Source organism: Bufo bufo, chromosome 8, assembly GCF_905171765.1.
Source record: "Bufo bufo chromosome 8, aBufBuf1.1, whole genome shotgun sequence".
Lineage (NCBI taxonomy): Eukaryota > Metazoa > Chordata > Amphibia > Anura > Bufonidae > Bufo > Bufo bufo.
Window position 1 is genome coordinate 125,975,980 of NC_053396.1, and position 17,507 is coordinate 125,993,486.

A 17,507-nucleotide genomic window follows, 5' to 3' on the forward strand; every position below is an offset into this window, starting at 1 on the left:
GCTAGGGAGAGAGTTCATGGGGAGTCCCAGCAATTTTGGGACTGTTGGCAACTATATAATTTCTAGAATATTTTGCAAGGCTGTGAAAGTTGAGGGAGGAAATTTTATAGTGAAACGATCAAAGTAATGCCATCCCAGAATATTTAGAAGCTCCTGGTTTTCAGTCTAGACTTTGTTAACTTGCGTTTTCATGTGAGTTTACCTTTGCTGTCCCTGAGAGTCAAGCTCCCCGTGTGTGGATAGATTGTGTATTGCTTCTTTGAAACCATCTCCTTTTCCATTCTTTATGCCTGATTGTGGAGTAAAATGTGGATAATATATTAATTTCATCCGATTACAGTTAATATAGAACATATAATACACATTTCAATGTAGAAACAGCAGCCTTTCTTCCTGGATCCAGCAATATAAAAAACTGTGACCTTTACCTCAGCTGTGGCCCCCAAGATCTACTCTTGGGTACTAATTTTTTAGTTATTTGTATTACAAAATTTGACTCTAGATGTGCTCATTGTATTAACCCACAAGATTTTAGCACTGCAAATTAAGAGGATGATGAGAAAGAATATTTCTTTACTGATATGAATAGAGAAGGACTGAATCCCCGAAAAGTTGTTCTTATTTGCTATGTTCTTCAGGCCACTCCTAGAAAAAATTGCATTCCAGCTGAATAGGCTGTCTCATCTGTGCAAGGATAAACTTAAGGCTGTATTAGACAGCCCGATTTAACAGGCGATTGTTGGGAAGGAAGCGTACCTTCCCGGCAATTACCTGCTCACTAGCTATTACACGCAGCGATCTCCATCGTTATACCATCGCTCTTCCCTATACTGAATCATTGTTTCCTGCTAGCAAATTGAGATTAGACATCACGATCTGCTGCCAGTATTTGCTCATTTATCGGATGATCACTAATAAGCGTTACTATGAGCGCTCATTAGTGACCACCTGCTGTAAAATCTGAAAGTGTAATACGCCCTTTAGGTGGTTTTGTAATGCCTGGAGAGCCATAAGTCATAAAGCCTAAGGACATCTACAGGGAAACGTAAAAAAATAAAAATAAATTATGTAGACCTATTTTAGGTTAACAAAAAAAGATCCTGTTTTTAGATTGTCTTAAAAACTCTGCACCATTTGGCTTCTGCAGCTTCTATGTTTCACAGTACATAGCGGCTGCAGAATACTAATTTATTATAAATCTGCAGGAATACTGCAGAACCTAAATGTTTAATTAAATCCTTTAAAACCCCAAATCATTCGATCCTTTTTAGTGATTCTGATGGCGATCCACCAGTTCCTGGTCCAATCTGCATTCATATATAATAGCTGCCAACTTCTCAGACTACCCGATCTATGCACAGTCTTTGTTTCCTCCCTGCGCTGCTGAAGGATTCGCCTAATTTATGGAGTTGTACTCCTCCTCATAAATTAGGTGCACATCTGGCGATCTGTGTGCCTGAAGTGGTTTTTGCTCCTCTTTTATGCCTGTTTTCAGCAGTAAATAATAGTAAATTTGCTGGAGCCCCCCGCCACTCCCATGTGGTGAGGATGGCATAAAAACACCCTTGCAAAAGTTTTAAAAAGGGGGTTTTCACCTCTTTTTACACCTGAAACTGGTGTATAAATGTTTGTAAATGACCCCAATTGTGCTTTGGCAGTCTGAGACACTACTCCCTGCTCTTGGATTGGTGTGTGCTGGCAACACTCTATACAGCATAGTACAGAACAGTCCATAACGTCATTGGCAGTTGTGTAGATCTTTTGTCTGTGACTGCGAGCTGCAGGTTACACCTTGGGATGTGCAGGGGCGTAGCTATATAGTGTTCTGCTTATAGGTAAATCTGGCCCTGGACACGTGCCGAATTTTCCAAAGTGTGACACAGGTCTACTAGTTTTTGTATCAAGCGCATTTAAGCCTAGAACAGGGATCAGCAACTTTCGGCACCCCAGCTGCTGTGCAACTACAACTCCCAGCATTCACACTTTCTTGGCTGTTTTTGTAACTCCCACAGAAGTGAAAGGAGCATTCTGGGAGTTGTAGTTTCAGAACAGCTGGAGTGCGGGAGGTTACTGATCCCTGGCTTAGAAGATTGCACACATCAAAAAAAATGGGGAGGAGCGCTCGCTTATGCCATCGCTGTAGCCCGTACTGACTCGTTGTTTGCCGGCAGCGGATCATGTTTGCTGTCGGGAAATGAGGATTTGTGTGCGAGTTTCACTTGTTCATTGGGTAATCAGCGGCACATTTACACCGCCAGCGATTATCTTATGAATGCTCAGCCTGTGTAAAGGGCACTTCAGTATAGGCCATTACAGAGGTAGTCCACAATTAGGAAAAAGGGGCTATTTTTTTCCAAAAACCACACCACCCCCATCCACAGGTTGTGTGCAGTCTTGCTCTACCTTATTGACTTCAATGGAGCTGAGTTGCAATACCAAACGCAACCCATGTTTTTCTAATCCTGATCCTAATCTAACTATTGCAGCTGGTACTTTTTGAAATCCGACTGGAAAAAAATGTGGGTCTAATAGGCTCAAGTTTCCAAATCAGCAGTTGTGGGGGTTAGTTAAATTTCACATTGAAGGTCTGATTTCTACTATGGTATGTGAAATATGAAAGTAGAAGAGCGGATTTACTAATCCTTACATCGGCGATGTCAAGTAACTTGCGGAGGAAATGCGTCACCTCAGCCACCGGTTGATGTACAGCAAATTCTGAGACAAAATAATCACTTATGCAGCAGATTTATATATATGTGGTTTTTCATGTTAATTTTACTCCATGTTTATGAACTGGTTATAATTCTGCATTATCTGTTACAAGTTCTGGTATAATTCTCTGTATCAGTGTTTCTCAACCTCTCTCCGTTTTGTATCCTCCAGTCAAATACATTTCAAACGATGACCCCCCAAAACTTCGGTTCATTGCAAATTAAGAAAAATGCACCCAGCGTACTGCTTATAACCAACGCTGCCAGTATTGCAAGTGCATGCTTAAAGCAATCAAATATAACTGAATACAACAGGCATGAAAAGCAACAAGAAAAATTCAATACCGCTTGTGGAGGTTCACAGCTTTCCCCTAATTACTGCCGCCATACAGTGTTTATGTAGTACTCCATTAATACTTCCCAGACAATCATTAATTACATAATGCCATCATTCTGTGTCAAATTAAAGCTGCATACTGCCAGTACTCATTTGACAGTACAATTAATTCACCCATTTAGTTGTCAATCTGGCCACATCACAGTTATGCTACAATTATACCATAGTTACCCAGTCCCAGTACAAAAAAAATCCTGTCATCTACAGACCGTTCAACTGATGACAGCACCCACCCCTAGAAAAAGGAATGCTGCCACTCACCCCTATGTAATTAAACTGCAATATTCTACCATGATTTTTTCAAAAACTTGTTTCAAAATATTGCACATTTTTCATTATCGGTTTCCAACAAACCAAAACAAATTGACAGTATTTTGTCATGATTTTTTACTGAAAACTCGCAATATGAGGACACAGCCTGGATGCTTGTTGTGTATCCCCTGGACCTGAGGCACATACCGTTGGTTGAGAACCACTGCTCTATACTATATGCCAGGCATGTTCAACCTGCGGCCCTCAAGGGGGTAGAAATCAATCTTCCCCACTCAAGGGGAAAATAATTCCTTCCCGACTCCAATAAGGCAATCAGAATAACTCCCTGGATCAACGACCCCCCTCTAGTAGCTATAGCCTGTAATATTATTACGCTCCAGAAATACATCCAGGCCCCTCTTGAACTCTTAGGCTACTTTCACACCTGCGTTCGGGTGTCCGCTCGTGAGCTCCGTTTGAAGGGGCTCACAAGCGGCCCCGAACGCAACCGTCCAGCCCTAATGCATTCTCAGTGGACGCGGATCCGCTGAGAATGCATCAGTCTGCCAGCGTTCAGCCTCCGCTCCGCTCAGCGAGCGGACACCTGAACGCTGCTTGCAGCGTTCGGGTGTCAGCCTGGCCGTGCGGAGGCAAGCGGATCCGTCCAGACTTACAATGGAAGTCAATGGGGACGGATCCGCTTGAAGATGACACCATATGGCTCAATCTTCAAACGGATCCGTCCCCCATTGACTTTCAATGTAAAGTCTGGACGGATCCGCTCAGGTTACTTTCAGACTTAGTTTTTTTTTTCAAACTATAATGCAGACGGATCCGTTCTGAACGGATACAAACGTCTGCATTATAGGAGCGGATCCGTCTGAGCAGACATCAGACGGACCCGCTCTGAACGCTAGTGTGAAAGTAGCCTAAGTGAAGTCACCATCACCACCTCCTCAGGCAGAGAGGTCCATAGTCTCACTGCTCTTACCGTAAAGAATCCTTTTCTATGTTTGTGTACAAACCTTCTTTCCTCCAGACGCAGAGGATGTCCCCTCGTCACAGTCACAGTCCTGGGGATAAATAGATGATGGGAAGATCTCTGTACTGACCCCTGATATATTTATACATAGTTCTTAGATCTCCCCTCAGTCTTTTTTCTAAACGGAATAAACCTAATCTTTCTGGGTACTGTAGTCCAACCATTCCAGTTATTAGTTTAGTTGCCCTCCTCTGAACCCTCTCCAGCTCTGCTATGTCTGCCTTGTTCACAGGGGCCCAGAAATGCATCCTGTGAAGGATAGGTCATCAATGTAGGAAACAGCACAACCCCTTTAAGTAGATAATATTTTCAAAATCTCATGTACATGGTGCAAACATTTTCTGCACAGAAATTGACCTGGGATGAGGATATTGAAATTTGCAGCAGGTACTGTTTGTGCAGATTTTCAGTGCAGACTTCACCCTTTGCAATGCAAATAGTGAGATCCGGTGCAAATCCGCCTCAAAATCCACACCAGAATCTACAAGTAACGCATGTGGAAAATCCGCATAATCTACAATGCCATGTGCCTGCCACTAAGCTTTATAGCCTAGTCATAAGATGTGCCATAAATTCATGATAGGTGCAGGTCCTACCTCTGTATGCCTGACCTAGCAGGCTGTGGTTTTGCTGTAAAGCTGGCCATACACATTAGGTAGAAGTAGGCTGATGGCTGAATATCAGTTGGCTGAAACGATCGTTCACTGTTACAACTGATGAACGTTCGTTTTGGTTCAAATCACCCATTTTGGTCAGCTTTTATGCACACAAACTAATTTTTTCTTCACATCTGATCAGCATATTTTGGGGTCGGATGTATTTATTTATTTATTTCACGCACTTATATAGCGCTGACATATTCCGCAGCGCTTTACAGATATTAACATCCAACTGTCCCCAATCAGTCCCTATCAGTATGAAGTGTGGGAGGAAACCGGAGAACCCAGAGGAAACCCACGCAAACATGCAAACTCCATGCAGATCTTGTCCTTGGTCAGACTCGAACCCAGGACCCCAGCGCTGCAAGGCACCAATGCTAACCACTGAGCCATCGTGCTGTCGGACGCGGACCTATTGACTTCAATGCGACTGCAAAAGATGCGGTATGTCCATTCCATGGCATCCGCAAAAATATAGAACGTGTCCTATTCTTGTCTGCTTTCCGGAACAGGATAGGACTGTTCTATTATAGGACGGACAGATGTTCTGCAAAATGGGGAATTCACACGACTGGTATGCGTGGAGCACAAAACAGGCAACAGTCGTGTGCATGAGCCTTAGGCTAAAGGTTATGGAAAGAGGTGGGAATCGCACGTCTCATATGACACTGAGTACATACATATGTAACGCCCCAGAGTGGCATTACCACTTCTGCACCCTGCTACTGTCTTTGTTGGTTAACCTCATGTCATCTTGTTTATTCCAAGTCCTTCACAATGTGCATTCCTATTTCTATGCAACCATTGTGTCAATATATAATGTGCCTGGTTCACCAGCAGGTGGCAGCAAATATGGCAGAGCTATCTTAGATAGAATGGAACCTTCCACTTCATTCTAACCCCCCTCTGTAAAGGAGTGGGCGAGTCCCACTTCCTGCAGATAGGGTGGGGATGAGAGTTAGTCTAGCTTACCCCCTGCTAGGGGATAAATGGTGTGCTGGGCACATCTCTGCTGGACGTGCCCAGACCAAGCCAAGCCAGCCAAAGCACCTTCAGCTCTGCTGGAAGTGGAGGCCACAGCTTAGAGCCTCAGGAGCCAGGAGGAGAGTTCCCTGGCATAATTAAGAGACAGACTACCAAGAGAGAAGTTGCAGCATAAAGAAGAAGCCAAGTTATACAGCAAGCCTGTCAGTACAGCAGAGCAACAGATGTAGCAGAGTTGAGTTTGCCTGCCAGAGTTTTAATGCCAAAGCCTTCTAGGACAAAGACAAAGTTGGAAGATTGTGTCTGATGAAAGTTTACCAAAGTAAAGCTGCTATTCAACTTCATCACAAGGTCTGGACTCAATTATTTCTTCAAATTCCTCAACTATTCCCCCCTATTTGTCTGCTTCGGAGCCCACGCCTGGGGTCCAGTCGTATCCAGGTAGGAGCACGGTAACACAAAACATTAAGGGACATTTTAGGCCACCCTATACCACTAGGCCATTCCTACACCTGGGTACCACCACCAATTACCAAAGGGGCCCTGGCCGTTGCCGCTGCATTGCACATACGCTGTCACTGTGTAGAGAATTTCGGCTTTTATGCATACATGATTAGTAACTAGATCTGTGCAATTATGAGTCGTGTGCAAAGCTGTCCGATTTGAATGTGTACACATAAACATGCACAAAAGCTAAAAAAAAAAAGCAGAATACAAGAGATTTCCATGAGTGTACATGGCAGCATAGCAGAAATATCACGGGTGGGGTATGTCATCACTCTGTCAGCGTGTTACAACCATACCGACAGAGCAGGACACGTAACCACTGCAGCTAATCCACTCCAGGACTTTGGTTTAACAACTTCCTGTTCAGTGAGAAAGTCACCTGATATGGGCAAACATAGGAGGAGGCTAACAAATATAATATAGCAGCGAGGTACTGTTTGCATTGGCACAGGCCCAGTCTGAACTGGGAACTATTGCTGGAAAGGAATGAAAACTAAAACTGGCACTGGCACTCTTTGTGGCACCCTTTCTGAAGGCATTACATGGTTGGGTGTACAGCATTTGCCAGATAGCACTTAGTAAAAATTGCAGAACTAGAAATGGAATTATACCAAGGGTGCACGTACCATAGGGTAGAGCCATTGATGGGGCTACTGCTCAGGTTTTGTCCAGTCCCCCTTTCATAAACCTATGCAGGGCTTGATCTTTGCCCAGGTACAGCTACATTAAGGTCTCAGGCACATGACCACAAAATGCGGACGTGCGAAATACGCAAAGCATCTGTGTAATGTCCATGTTGCATCCATTTTTTTTGCAGACCCATTGATGGGTCCATGGTGCGCATTTTGCGGTCAAGTATAGTACATGTTCTATCTTATTATCTTCATATTCACTTGCATTCTGACGCCGTGCTCCAACAAACCAGCAGTAATATGCACTGACAGGACTCCTCTCCATTATGTACGTGAGCACGAGAGTCCTGTCAATGCATTTTACTGCTGGTTTGTGGGAGCACAACGTCAGAATGCAATTGAGTTTGACCATAACTGGACTATACACCACCTACACTATCCACCACCACTTACACTATACACCACCACTTACACTATCCACCACCACTTACACTATCCACCACCACTTACACTATACACCACCACTTACACTATACACCACCACTTACACTATACACCACCACTTACACTATACACCACCACTTACACTATCCACCACCACTTACACTATCCACCACCACTTACACTATCCACCACCACTTACACTATACACCACCACTTACACTATACACCACCACTTACACTATACACCACCACTTACACTATACACCACCACTTACACTATACACCACCACTTACACTATACACCACTTACACCAGTTTCGGAGCTGACAGATTCCCTTTAATGATGATCAATGCAAAACTACATTACATGATAACCCATTACACTTGACATCTATAAAGCTTACTTTGATTTAGATTCCGCTTCTTCCGAATTGATGCTCTAAGTAATTCAGAGCCTTGTAAGTCTTCCTTGAAACGTCGAAACTTGACATCATGAAACCACTCCCCGGTCACAAATTTTTTCTTTTTTTCATCTTTCAATGATCCCTGAAGACGTCTAAATGAAAAAAAATAATAATCTATTTAACTGTATCCATAATGGCTCCTCTCATCCCATATTTCTGTATACACTTTCTTCTACATTTACCTAAGCGTACTTTCACACTAGCGTTTTCTTTTCCGGCATAGAGCTCCATCCTAGGGGCTCAATACCGGAAAAGAACTGATCAGTTTTATCCCCATGCATTCTGAATAGAGAGCAAATCGGTTCAGGATGCATCAGGATGTCTTCAGTTCAGTCTTTTTGACTGATCAGGCAAAAGATAAAACCGCAGCATGCTACGGTTTTATCTCTGGCCAAAAAAAAAACGGAAGACTTGCCTGATTTTTTTTTTATACATAGGAATGTATTAGTGCATTCAAAATACCGGAATGCTGGATCCGTCCGGTGGAAAAAATTAATGCCGGATCCGTTTTTCCGGATAACACCGGAAAGATGGATCTGGAATTTCAATGCATTTGTAAGATGGATCAGGATCCTGATCAGTCTTACAAATGCCATCAGTTGGCATACGTCTTGACGGATCCGGCAGGCAGTTCCGGCGACGGAACTGCTTGCCGGATCACTCTGCCGCAAGTGTAAAAGTACCCTTAAAGGAGTTTTACGGGAAGAAAATATTGATGACCTATCCTCAGGAATGGTCATCAATATCTGATCGGTGGGGGTCTGACTCCTGGCACAGCCATTGACAAACTTTTTGAAGAGACCTCTGGTGAGTGCTGCAGCCTCTTCACAGCATAGCAAGCGCAGCGTCATCCACCTGAATGGGACTGAACTGTTCTTAGTGTATGTGACTGATGAAAGTAATGGCACTGGCTTAGGAGGAGGCTGCGGCATTCCTGTTTCTTCGATCAGCTGATTGATGGTGGGGGTGCTCTGAGCGGGACCCCCACTAATCAGATATTGATGACCTATCCTGTGGAAAGGTCATCAATGTGTTCCTTCTGGAAAACCCCTTTAAGTTAAATGTAGATTTATTACACTCTTGAGGAACCCCTTCCATGAACATATTGTACAACAATATCATAGTATAATAAAAGAGGAAATCGCCAGTTGCAATGTCGAACAACAAAGATTAGGTCGCTGTGACAGATATGGTGAGGAGGTTGGCACTGATCTGGGCAAACAATACATACAGTATGTTAGAATTTTTTCTTTTTATTGTTGAATATAGAATTTATTTTCTTTATTGTAACCTGGTCTTTACTATTGATCTATTAGGAACAGAGTAACAGGTATTAAACGGAGCTGTGAGACCTAACTGAGGAGTTTGTCAAATTCCACAAGGGGAGGCTTAGTCATGGCCAACTTGCTAAAATATTTAGTAGTGGGAAAGCGGCTCTGTCACCAGGATCAACCCTATTAAACCAGACATACTGGCTGGTAGGGCTCATCATGCTGAATAAAACCATATCATTCTTTTGTCTGTACGTTAATCGCTGCAGAGAAATGTCCTTTTTATTCATATGCAAATGAGCAATTGGAGCACTCAGAGGCGGGACTGAATCATCTGAGCACTGCTCTGTAACACCCCTGTGCTCTAGACACTAGTAGATCTTACAATTCAATGATAATCATCTAATCCTCTAAAAATACTGTTTAAGGGCTCGTTCAGACAGCTGTATGCTGTCCGCATTTTTTGCAGACCCATAGACTTCAATGGGGCCACATCCTGATTTTTACTGACAAGTATAGGACATGTTTTATTTGTTTGACGAAGCCATAGAGCAGAAGAAAAAAAGGCCCCATAGAAGCATCTAATCCCCCAAAAAAACGGATCTGGACATTTTTGCGGACAGCATACGGCGGTCTGAATGAGCCCCAAATGTCCTGCAGCTCCAGCACTGCTGCTCCAGCACCCCGCTGGTCCTGCAGCGACAGAGTCCATGGTTTACGTGAACACTGCTGCCAATCACAGGCCCCTGCCGTCAAATGCTGTTCATGCACACATGACTGCTGAAGCCACTGACTGGCTGCAGTGTTCATGTGAATGATGAATGGCACATGACCGCTGCAGGCTCAGCGGAGACTCAAGCAGAGGGTTCTGAATCTGTGGTGCTGGAGCACTGGGATATTGAACAGTGTCACCAGGCACAGCTCCATTAATCTGCAGCGACTGTGCCTGGTACTACTGGTTTTTACAGTTTTGCTTTTATGAAAGTGAAAATACTTTTTACCTAAAATGAAAAGGTCTCGTGATATCAACATTTTATGATATGACATGAATGTCAGATAATATCTAGATTATAATGCAGTGATGTGAAAAATGATTTTATATGTGCCCCTAGTACTGCGCAGTTGTCAAACCGGGCAGTACTAGAAAAAGGGAACCTCAGAAAATATGTAGGATAAGGCGCTCCTGATTAACATAATTGTCATCATGAATCTGGTTTGACCAGTTAAATGCTTGGGGCTGATTGCTTCTAGCTATGTGACCATGCTTTCTTTGTAGTTTGTATTACTTGTAAACATGATTTTTGGGCCATATAATTGTTTTGCTTGTCATTTTATTATGGGCTATTTGGCTCATTTACTACCATATTTCCTTTGATCTTATATCTCTGTTCACACACAGATGTGTCTTCCTTAACTCGACATATCTCGAGAAAAACATATACTGTACGATGCCACATGTCCGCCATGTTTCATTGTAGAAAACCTCATACGTTTCATATTTTTATCTTATTCAGGATAGCAGAAGACTGTACTGATTTTGTAATCTGAGAAACTGGAGTCCGTAAAAAAAAATTGGACACACATCTATGTATATTTCTTTTTGCATGTGTTGTCTTGAGGCTTATTAGACTCTGGACCTTCCTGATGGGAATTCATACACTTCTGGGTTCTTAAAATGACCTCCTACCTTATAAAGGTGAAAATGCAGTTTTATTCCCATTGGAAAGATGTCCACCCCAAAGTTATGTCTCATTCACATCTCAGTGTTCGGTCAGTGAATTCCATCAGTGATTTTGAGCCAAAACCAGGTGTGGCTCTCAACACACAACAGGTGCAGATCTTTCCATTATACCTTATGTCTGTGGAGGCTCCAATCCTGGTTTGGCTCACAATCACTGATGGAAATCACTGACCAAAACACTGACGTGTGAATGAGGCATGGGCTGCTTTCACACAGTCAGTGTTTTGGTCATAGTCTGAATGCTTCCAATCAGGGCAATGATGAAGGGAGTGGTAGACGAAGTAGCAGCTGCTGGGGCACCACTGAAGAGAGGGGTGGGCACAGGGGTGGACTGGGAATTTAAAGTAGCCTCGTGTTGACAAAAGTCCCAGTAGAACCAAATATCACAGTGCAATACAAGATGCTGCCCCAGAGGTGCAAAATACCTCCCCAGAAGGTGCCCCTCGGAGGTGGTCAGAACCAGCTTCCACGTTCTGTCCTTCTCCTCCTCCTCTTGTTTCTAATTAACATATGGAGGGGGGCTAAGGAGGTGAGATGTGTGTATAAGGCTACTTTCACACCTGCATTAGGTGCGGATCCGTCTGGTATCTGCACAGACGGATCCGCACCTATAATGCAAACGCTTGTATCCATTCAGAATGGATCCGTTTGCATTATTCTTTTAAAAAAAAAGTCTAAGTCAAAACGGATCCATCCTGACTTACATTGGAAGTCAATGGGGGACGGATCAGTTTTCAATTGCACCATATTGTGTCAGTGAAAACGGATCCGTCCCCATTGACTTACATTGTAAGTCAGGACGGATCCGTTTGGCTCCGCATCGCCAGGCAGACACTAAAACGCTGCAAGCAGCATTTTGGTGTCCGCATCCAGAGCGGAATGGAGGCGGAACGGAGCCAAGCTGATGCATTCTGAACAGATCCTTATCCGTTCAGAATGCATTGGGGCTGAACTGATCCGTTTTGAACCGTTTGTGAGATCCCTGAAACGGATCTCACAAACAGAATTCAAAACGCCAGTGTGAAAGTAGCCTAAAGCGGCAAGACAGTTCTACCAACAGCATACTGCCTGCCAGCTCTATCAAATATACAGTAGAATACAGCACTACATACCTACCTACTACATCCAGTGACGTCTCCTCTGATGAAGATGTTTTCTTTCCTCATCTTCGCCGTTCGGCCCGGACCACCATGACAAATCCCTTCACATCTTGTCTCTGCCGAGTTTGCCACACAGATATTTTTAATTCCAAACTTTTCCATCATCCCCCCCACCTTCTCAGCACAAACATCCCATCCTGGAGTCCCAACTGTGTCATTCTGCTCTCACCCACAATACTGTGCCGACTGTGCTCCTCAATGCCCTAAAAACTATACTGCAAAAAAAAATTATTGTTCCCCCCAGTAGTAATAATGCCCCCTAAAATGCCTCAATTAATAATAATGCCCTTTTAATGCCTCCAGCAATAATAATGCACCCTAAAATGCCCACCCCTAATAATAATACCCTCCATTGTGCACCTAGTAATAATGCCTGTATACCCCCCAGTAATAATGTCCCATAAAATGACCCTAGTAATAAAAGTAGCCCCTCCCAACAGTAATGTATCCCAAATTTTCCCCCATAGTAATGTCCTCTGCAGTGCTCCCCAGTAGTAATGTCCCCCACAGTGCCTTCCCAGTAGTAATGTCCCCCACAGTGCTCCCCTGCAGTAGTAATGTACCTCAAATTACCTCCTGTAGTAATGTGCCCCCTACACTAGTAATGTCCCCCCAAATACCCCCCAGTAATAATGTCCCCATGGTGTCCCCCAGTAGTAATGTCCCCCACAGTGCCCCCTTACACTATTAATGGCCTCCACACAGTGTGTCCCAGTAGTAATGTCTTCCACAGTGTACCCCTCAAATTGCCTTCTATAGTAATGTACCCCAGAGTTCCCCCAAGTAGTACTGTCCCTCACCCAGTGCACTTTTCAGTAGTAATGTCCCCCCACAGTGCTCCCCCAGTAGTAATGTCCCCCACAGTACCCCCTTAAACTATTAATGCCCTCCACACAGTGTGTCCCAGTAGTAATGTCTTCCACAGTGTACCCCTCAAATTGCCTCCTGTAGTAATGTACCCCAGAGTTCCCCCAAGTAGTACTGTCCCTCACCCGGTGCACTTTTCAGTAGTAATGTCCCCCCACAGTGCTCCCCCAGTAGTAATGTCCCCCCACAGTGCCAGTCCAGTTGTAATGTCCCCCACAGTGCCCCTTCTACTAGTAAAAATGTACTCCAAATTGCTCCGTCTAGTAGTAATGTATTAAAGTCCACACCACATCTAAAGTGATGTGCAGATTTCATTTTGGACATTTTTCGCAGTGTATGTAAGAGATTTGTTAATATTTCACCCGCTTATAATCTTTATATAGCGCCAACATATTCTGCAGCGCTTTACAATCAGGGGGTTCAAGTACAAACAGAGTCCTAAGTAACATAGCAGCAAACAAGTGAACAATTGAAAAAAGAGGAATGAGGGCTCACAAGAGCTTACAATCTATGAGGAGATAGGGATGACACAGAAGGTGACAAGTGTTTGTTTTGTACAATGGTCCGGCCATCTTAAACACAATAGGGGAGTACATATAAGGCTGCATGAGCAGTCACAGCTGATATCTGTAGTGCTTTTGAGTTCATGGATTGTGATAGATATTGATGGATCAGGTTCAGAAGAATGATTCTGAAGGGGAGGGGGAGCGGTAAATGAAGGAGGCTTAGATCAGAGCATGCAATAGGCTAACCTAAAATAGGTTTTTAGGGAGCGCCTAAAACTGTGGATGTTGAGAATTAACCTAAATGCTTGGGGTAGTGCATTCCAGAGAACTGGTGCAGCTCAGGAGAAGTCTATTATGGTGGATGTCAGTTGTAAGTCATTAGCTGAACGGAGAGCCTGGGTAGGACAGAAATGAGGGAGGGGATGTAGGGGGTGCAGCACTGTGGAGGGCTTTGTGGGTGAAATTGAAGACTTTAAATTGAATCCTGTACTGACTGGCTGTCACGGCGGGGAGTGGGGGAAACCCCCACCGTGCGGTGTCAGAGGGTAAAGGGGATTAGCCTGGCCAAAAGGAGTAATAAGGGAGCAGGTCACCTCCTACCGCGTCCCTAATCCTCTCCCTGACTCCTCACTGTATGAGCGGACCCCGATGGTAGGACGACTCATACTCAGGATTCCTAGAAACCCTAAGTCGCCCTGGTAATCCCTCACTTAGGAGCAGGAGAGAGACAACCTGTTCATCCCAGTCATGGAGGAACAGGAGTCTTTGAGGCCAGGCTGCAAGGAGAGGGGAACACATACAGCTATAAGGAGATGGCAGGTAAGTGAAACCAGCAACACACTTACCTGCCACAGACACACTGACTGGAACCGGTGCACAAGTGCTGGTGTCCACACCAACATTAAAAGGACAAAGCACACACCACAACCACACAGGAACAAAGGACATCCATAGCTGCAATAAACGTGAGACACCATAAAAACATCTATGACCACAAGGGTGGCCCTCACTGGAGAGATGGAATATGAAGACCAGGAGGATAGCTCCAGCATACACCATGGCTTAGGGTGGCCACTGGCTTCACCCTAGAAAGCCGGACCGGCCCAAACCACACCCACAACACCCCAAACCACTCCCACAATGACCCAAACCACGCCTCCAAACCACAAAGCTGCACCCCCATGCCAGTGAAGCCACGCCCCCACCATCGGCTGGAAAAACACGGGGGAGGAGAGGGAAGAACTTTGTGAATGGAAGGTGAGCGGGGGCAGCCGGGGTCCTTCTCTTCCCCTCAGTCATCCACAGGGAGCCATATCTGCGGCTCTAGTGACTGACTGGGGGTGAGAGAAGCCTCGGTCAGTTGCTGCAGCTTACGCTCAGACAGCACAATGCTGCTGTCTGAGACGTGAGCTACTGAAAAGGAGGGCATCCCTGTGTCCGTCCAGACACTGCGCCGGACGGAGGACAGGGAGCCTGAAAACCGGACTGTCCGGCCTAAAACCGGACGTCTGGCCACCCTACCATGGCTGGAGTACCCCCCAGCTTCAGGCATCCAGCAGAGGCAAAATAGCCCAAGCAGCCACACCCACACACAAACCCAGTGTTAACAAAACACTAGGAAGGGAGTTAACCCTTCCAACACCAGACAAGGGAAGGAAGCCACTTAAAGGGGAAGTGCACACACAAGCATACCAATGCATATGTTACCACCGGCAATCACGCAGAAGGCGGAGACACTGCCACCGCATGCTCTAACAGCAACACGTTGCCACGGGCAACCGCAAGTGTAGCAACAGTGTCACAGCGCACACCATAGGCCGTGACACTGGCACAGGGTGGAGGCATCAAAGTAGCGGTTAGACAGATAAATGAGCCTGGCTGCTGCGTACAGGATAGATTGGAGAGGGGACAGTCTAGTAAGGGGGAGGCCAATTAGTAATTAGTTATAGTAATTGAGACAGCAATGGATCAGGGCAACAATGAGAGTTTTTGTTGCTTCCACAGTCTGAAGGGGGCAGATTCTAGAGATGTTTTAGAGGTGCAGGCAGCATGAGCGGGCGAGAGACTGAATATGGGGGGTAAAGGAAAGATCAGTGTCAAACACGGGCGTAGGCGTTATTGTACTGCCACACACTGAGATGGAGATATCAGGTTTGGGTAGGTCAGAAGATGGAGAAAACACCAGTAGTTCAGTTTTGGAAACATTTAGTTTCAGATAGAGAGAGGACATGATGTTAGAGACAGTGGAGTCATTAGTGTTTTGTAGTACAGCAGGGGTGATATCATGGGAAGAAGTATATAGTTGGCTATCATCAGCACAGAGATGGTACTGGAAACCAAATTTGCTGATAGGCTGTCCGATAGGGGCTGTGTAGAGAGAAAAGAGGAGAGGGCCTAGAACTGAACCCTGAGGAACCTCAACAGCAAGAAGTAGAGGAGAAGAAGTAAAGCAGCTAGAGAGATAGGCCCCTTTCACACGCGCGAGTATTCCGCGCGGATGCGATGCGCGAGTTGAACGCATTGCACCCGCACTGAATCCCGACCCATTAATTTCTATGGGGCTGTTCACATGAGCGGTGATTTTTACGCATCACTTGTGCGTTGCGTGAAAATCGCAGCATGCTCTATATTCTGCGTTTTTCACGCAACGCAGGCCCCATAGAAGTGAATGGGGTTGCGTGAAAATCGCAAGCATCCGCAAGCAAGTGCGTATGCGGTGCGATTTTCACGCACGGTTGCTAGGAGACGATCGGGATGGAGACCCGATCATTATTATTTTCCCTTATAACATGGTTATAAGGGAAAATAATAGCATTCTGAATACACCTTAATCCACTTGCTCGCGCTGCCGGCATCTCGTCTGTCTCCTTCTTTGCTGAACAGGACCTGTGGTGAGCATTCATTGCAGGAACAGGACCTGTGGTGACGTCACTCCGGTCATCACATGATCCATCACATGATCTTTTACCATGGTGATGGGTCATGTTATGGATCATGTGATGACCGGAGTGACATCACCACAGGTCCTGTTCCTGCAATGAATGCTTACCACAGGTCCTGTTCAGCAAAGGAGGAGACAGACGAGATGCCGGCAGCGCGAGCAAGTGGATTAAGGTGTATTCAGAATGCTATTATTTTCCCTTATAAACCATGTTATAAGGGAAAATAATAATGATCGGGTCTCCATCCCGATCGTCTCCTAGCAACCGTGCGTGAAAATCGCACCGCATACGCAAGTGGATTAAGGTGAGTTAAAATTTTTTATTTATTTTTTTAACCCGTCCAGCGCTATTTTACTATGCATTCTGTATTCAGAATGTATTATTTTCCCTTATAACCATGTTATAAGGGAAAATAATACAATCTACACAACCCCGATCCCAACCCCGAACTTCTGTGAAGAAGTTCGGGTACCAAACATGCGCGATTTTTCGCACACGAGTGCAAAGCGCATTAGAATGTTTTGCACTCGCGCGGAAAAATCGCGCGTGTGCCCGCAACGCCTGTGTGAAAGGGGCCATAGGAAAAAAAACAAGAGAGAGCAGTAGATTGGAGCATGGTGAGGAGTAAATGGTGGTCTACAGTGTACTGTGCAAATGCTACTGACATTACTTACGTTATTCCTCTGCTGATAATGTGCAGCCTTTATGCCACATGTGGCTGTACCCTATATTCAGATTTTGTGGTGTGGAGTTGGTCCAAAATAGTTTTGATAAAAAATATTTATAAAATTCTCTATATATTTGTGTAATGTGATTGGGTGTAGAATTGTTTGGCTGCAGCGTTCATGTGACTGATGGCACAGGCCCAGCGTAAATCCACCCTTAGGTTATGTCCACTGATAAAATCGGCAACATGAATGGAGACGCT

At 44.9% G+C, this 17,507-nt stretch overlaps 1 protein-coding gene across 5 annotated transcripts in view; it reads right to left on the reverse strand.

The window, feature by feature from the left end:
• The window catches only part of LOC121009336 (synaptotagmin-like protein 2), a 140,455-nt gene that overhangs the window by 41,390 nt on the left and 81,558 nt on the right, over positions 1–17,507 (reverse strand). For all 5 annotated transcript variants that reach the window (XM_040442385.1, XM_040442383.1, XM_040442386.1 and 2 more), the window contains exons 3-4: positions 8,033–8,184; positions 203–290 (exon numbers count right to left, since the gene is read on the reverse strand). In XM_040442385.1, coding sequence (XP_040298319.1) covers positions 203–290; positions 8,033–8,184 — 240 coding nt within the window. The remainder of the gene's footprint in view (positions 1–202; positions 291–8,032; positions 8,185–17,507) is intronic.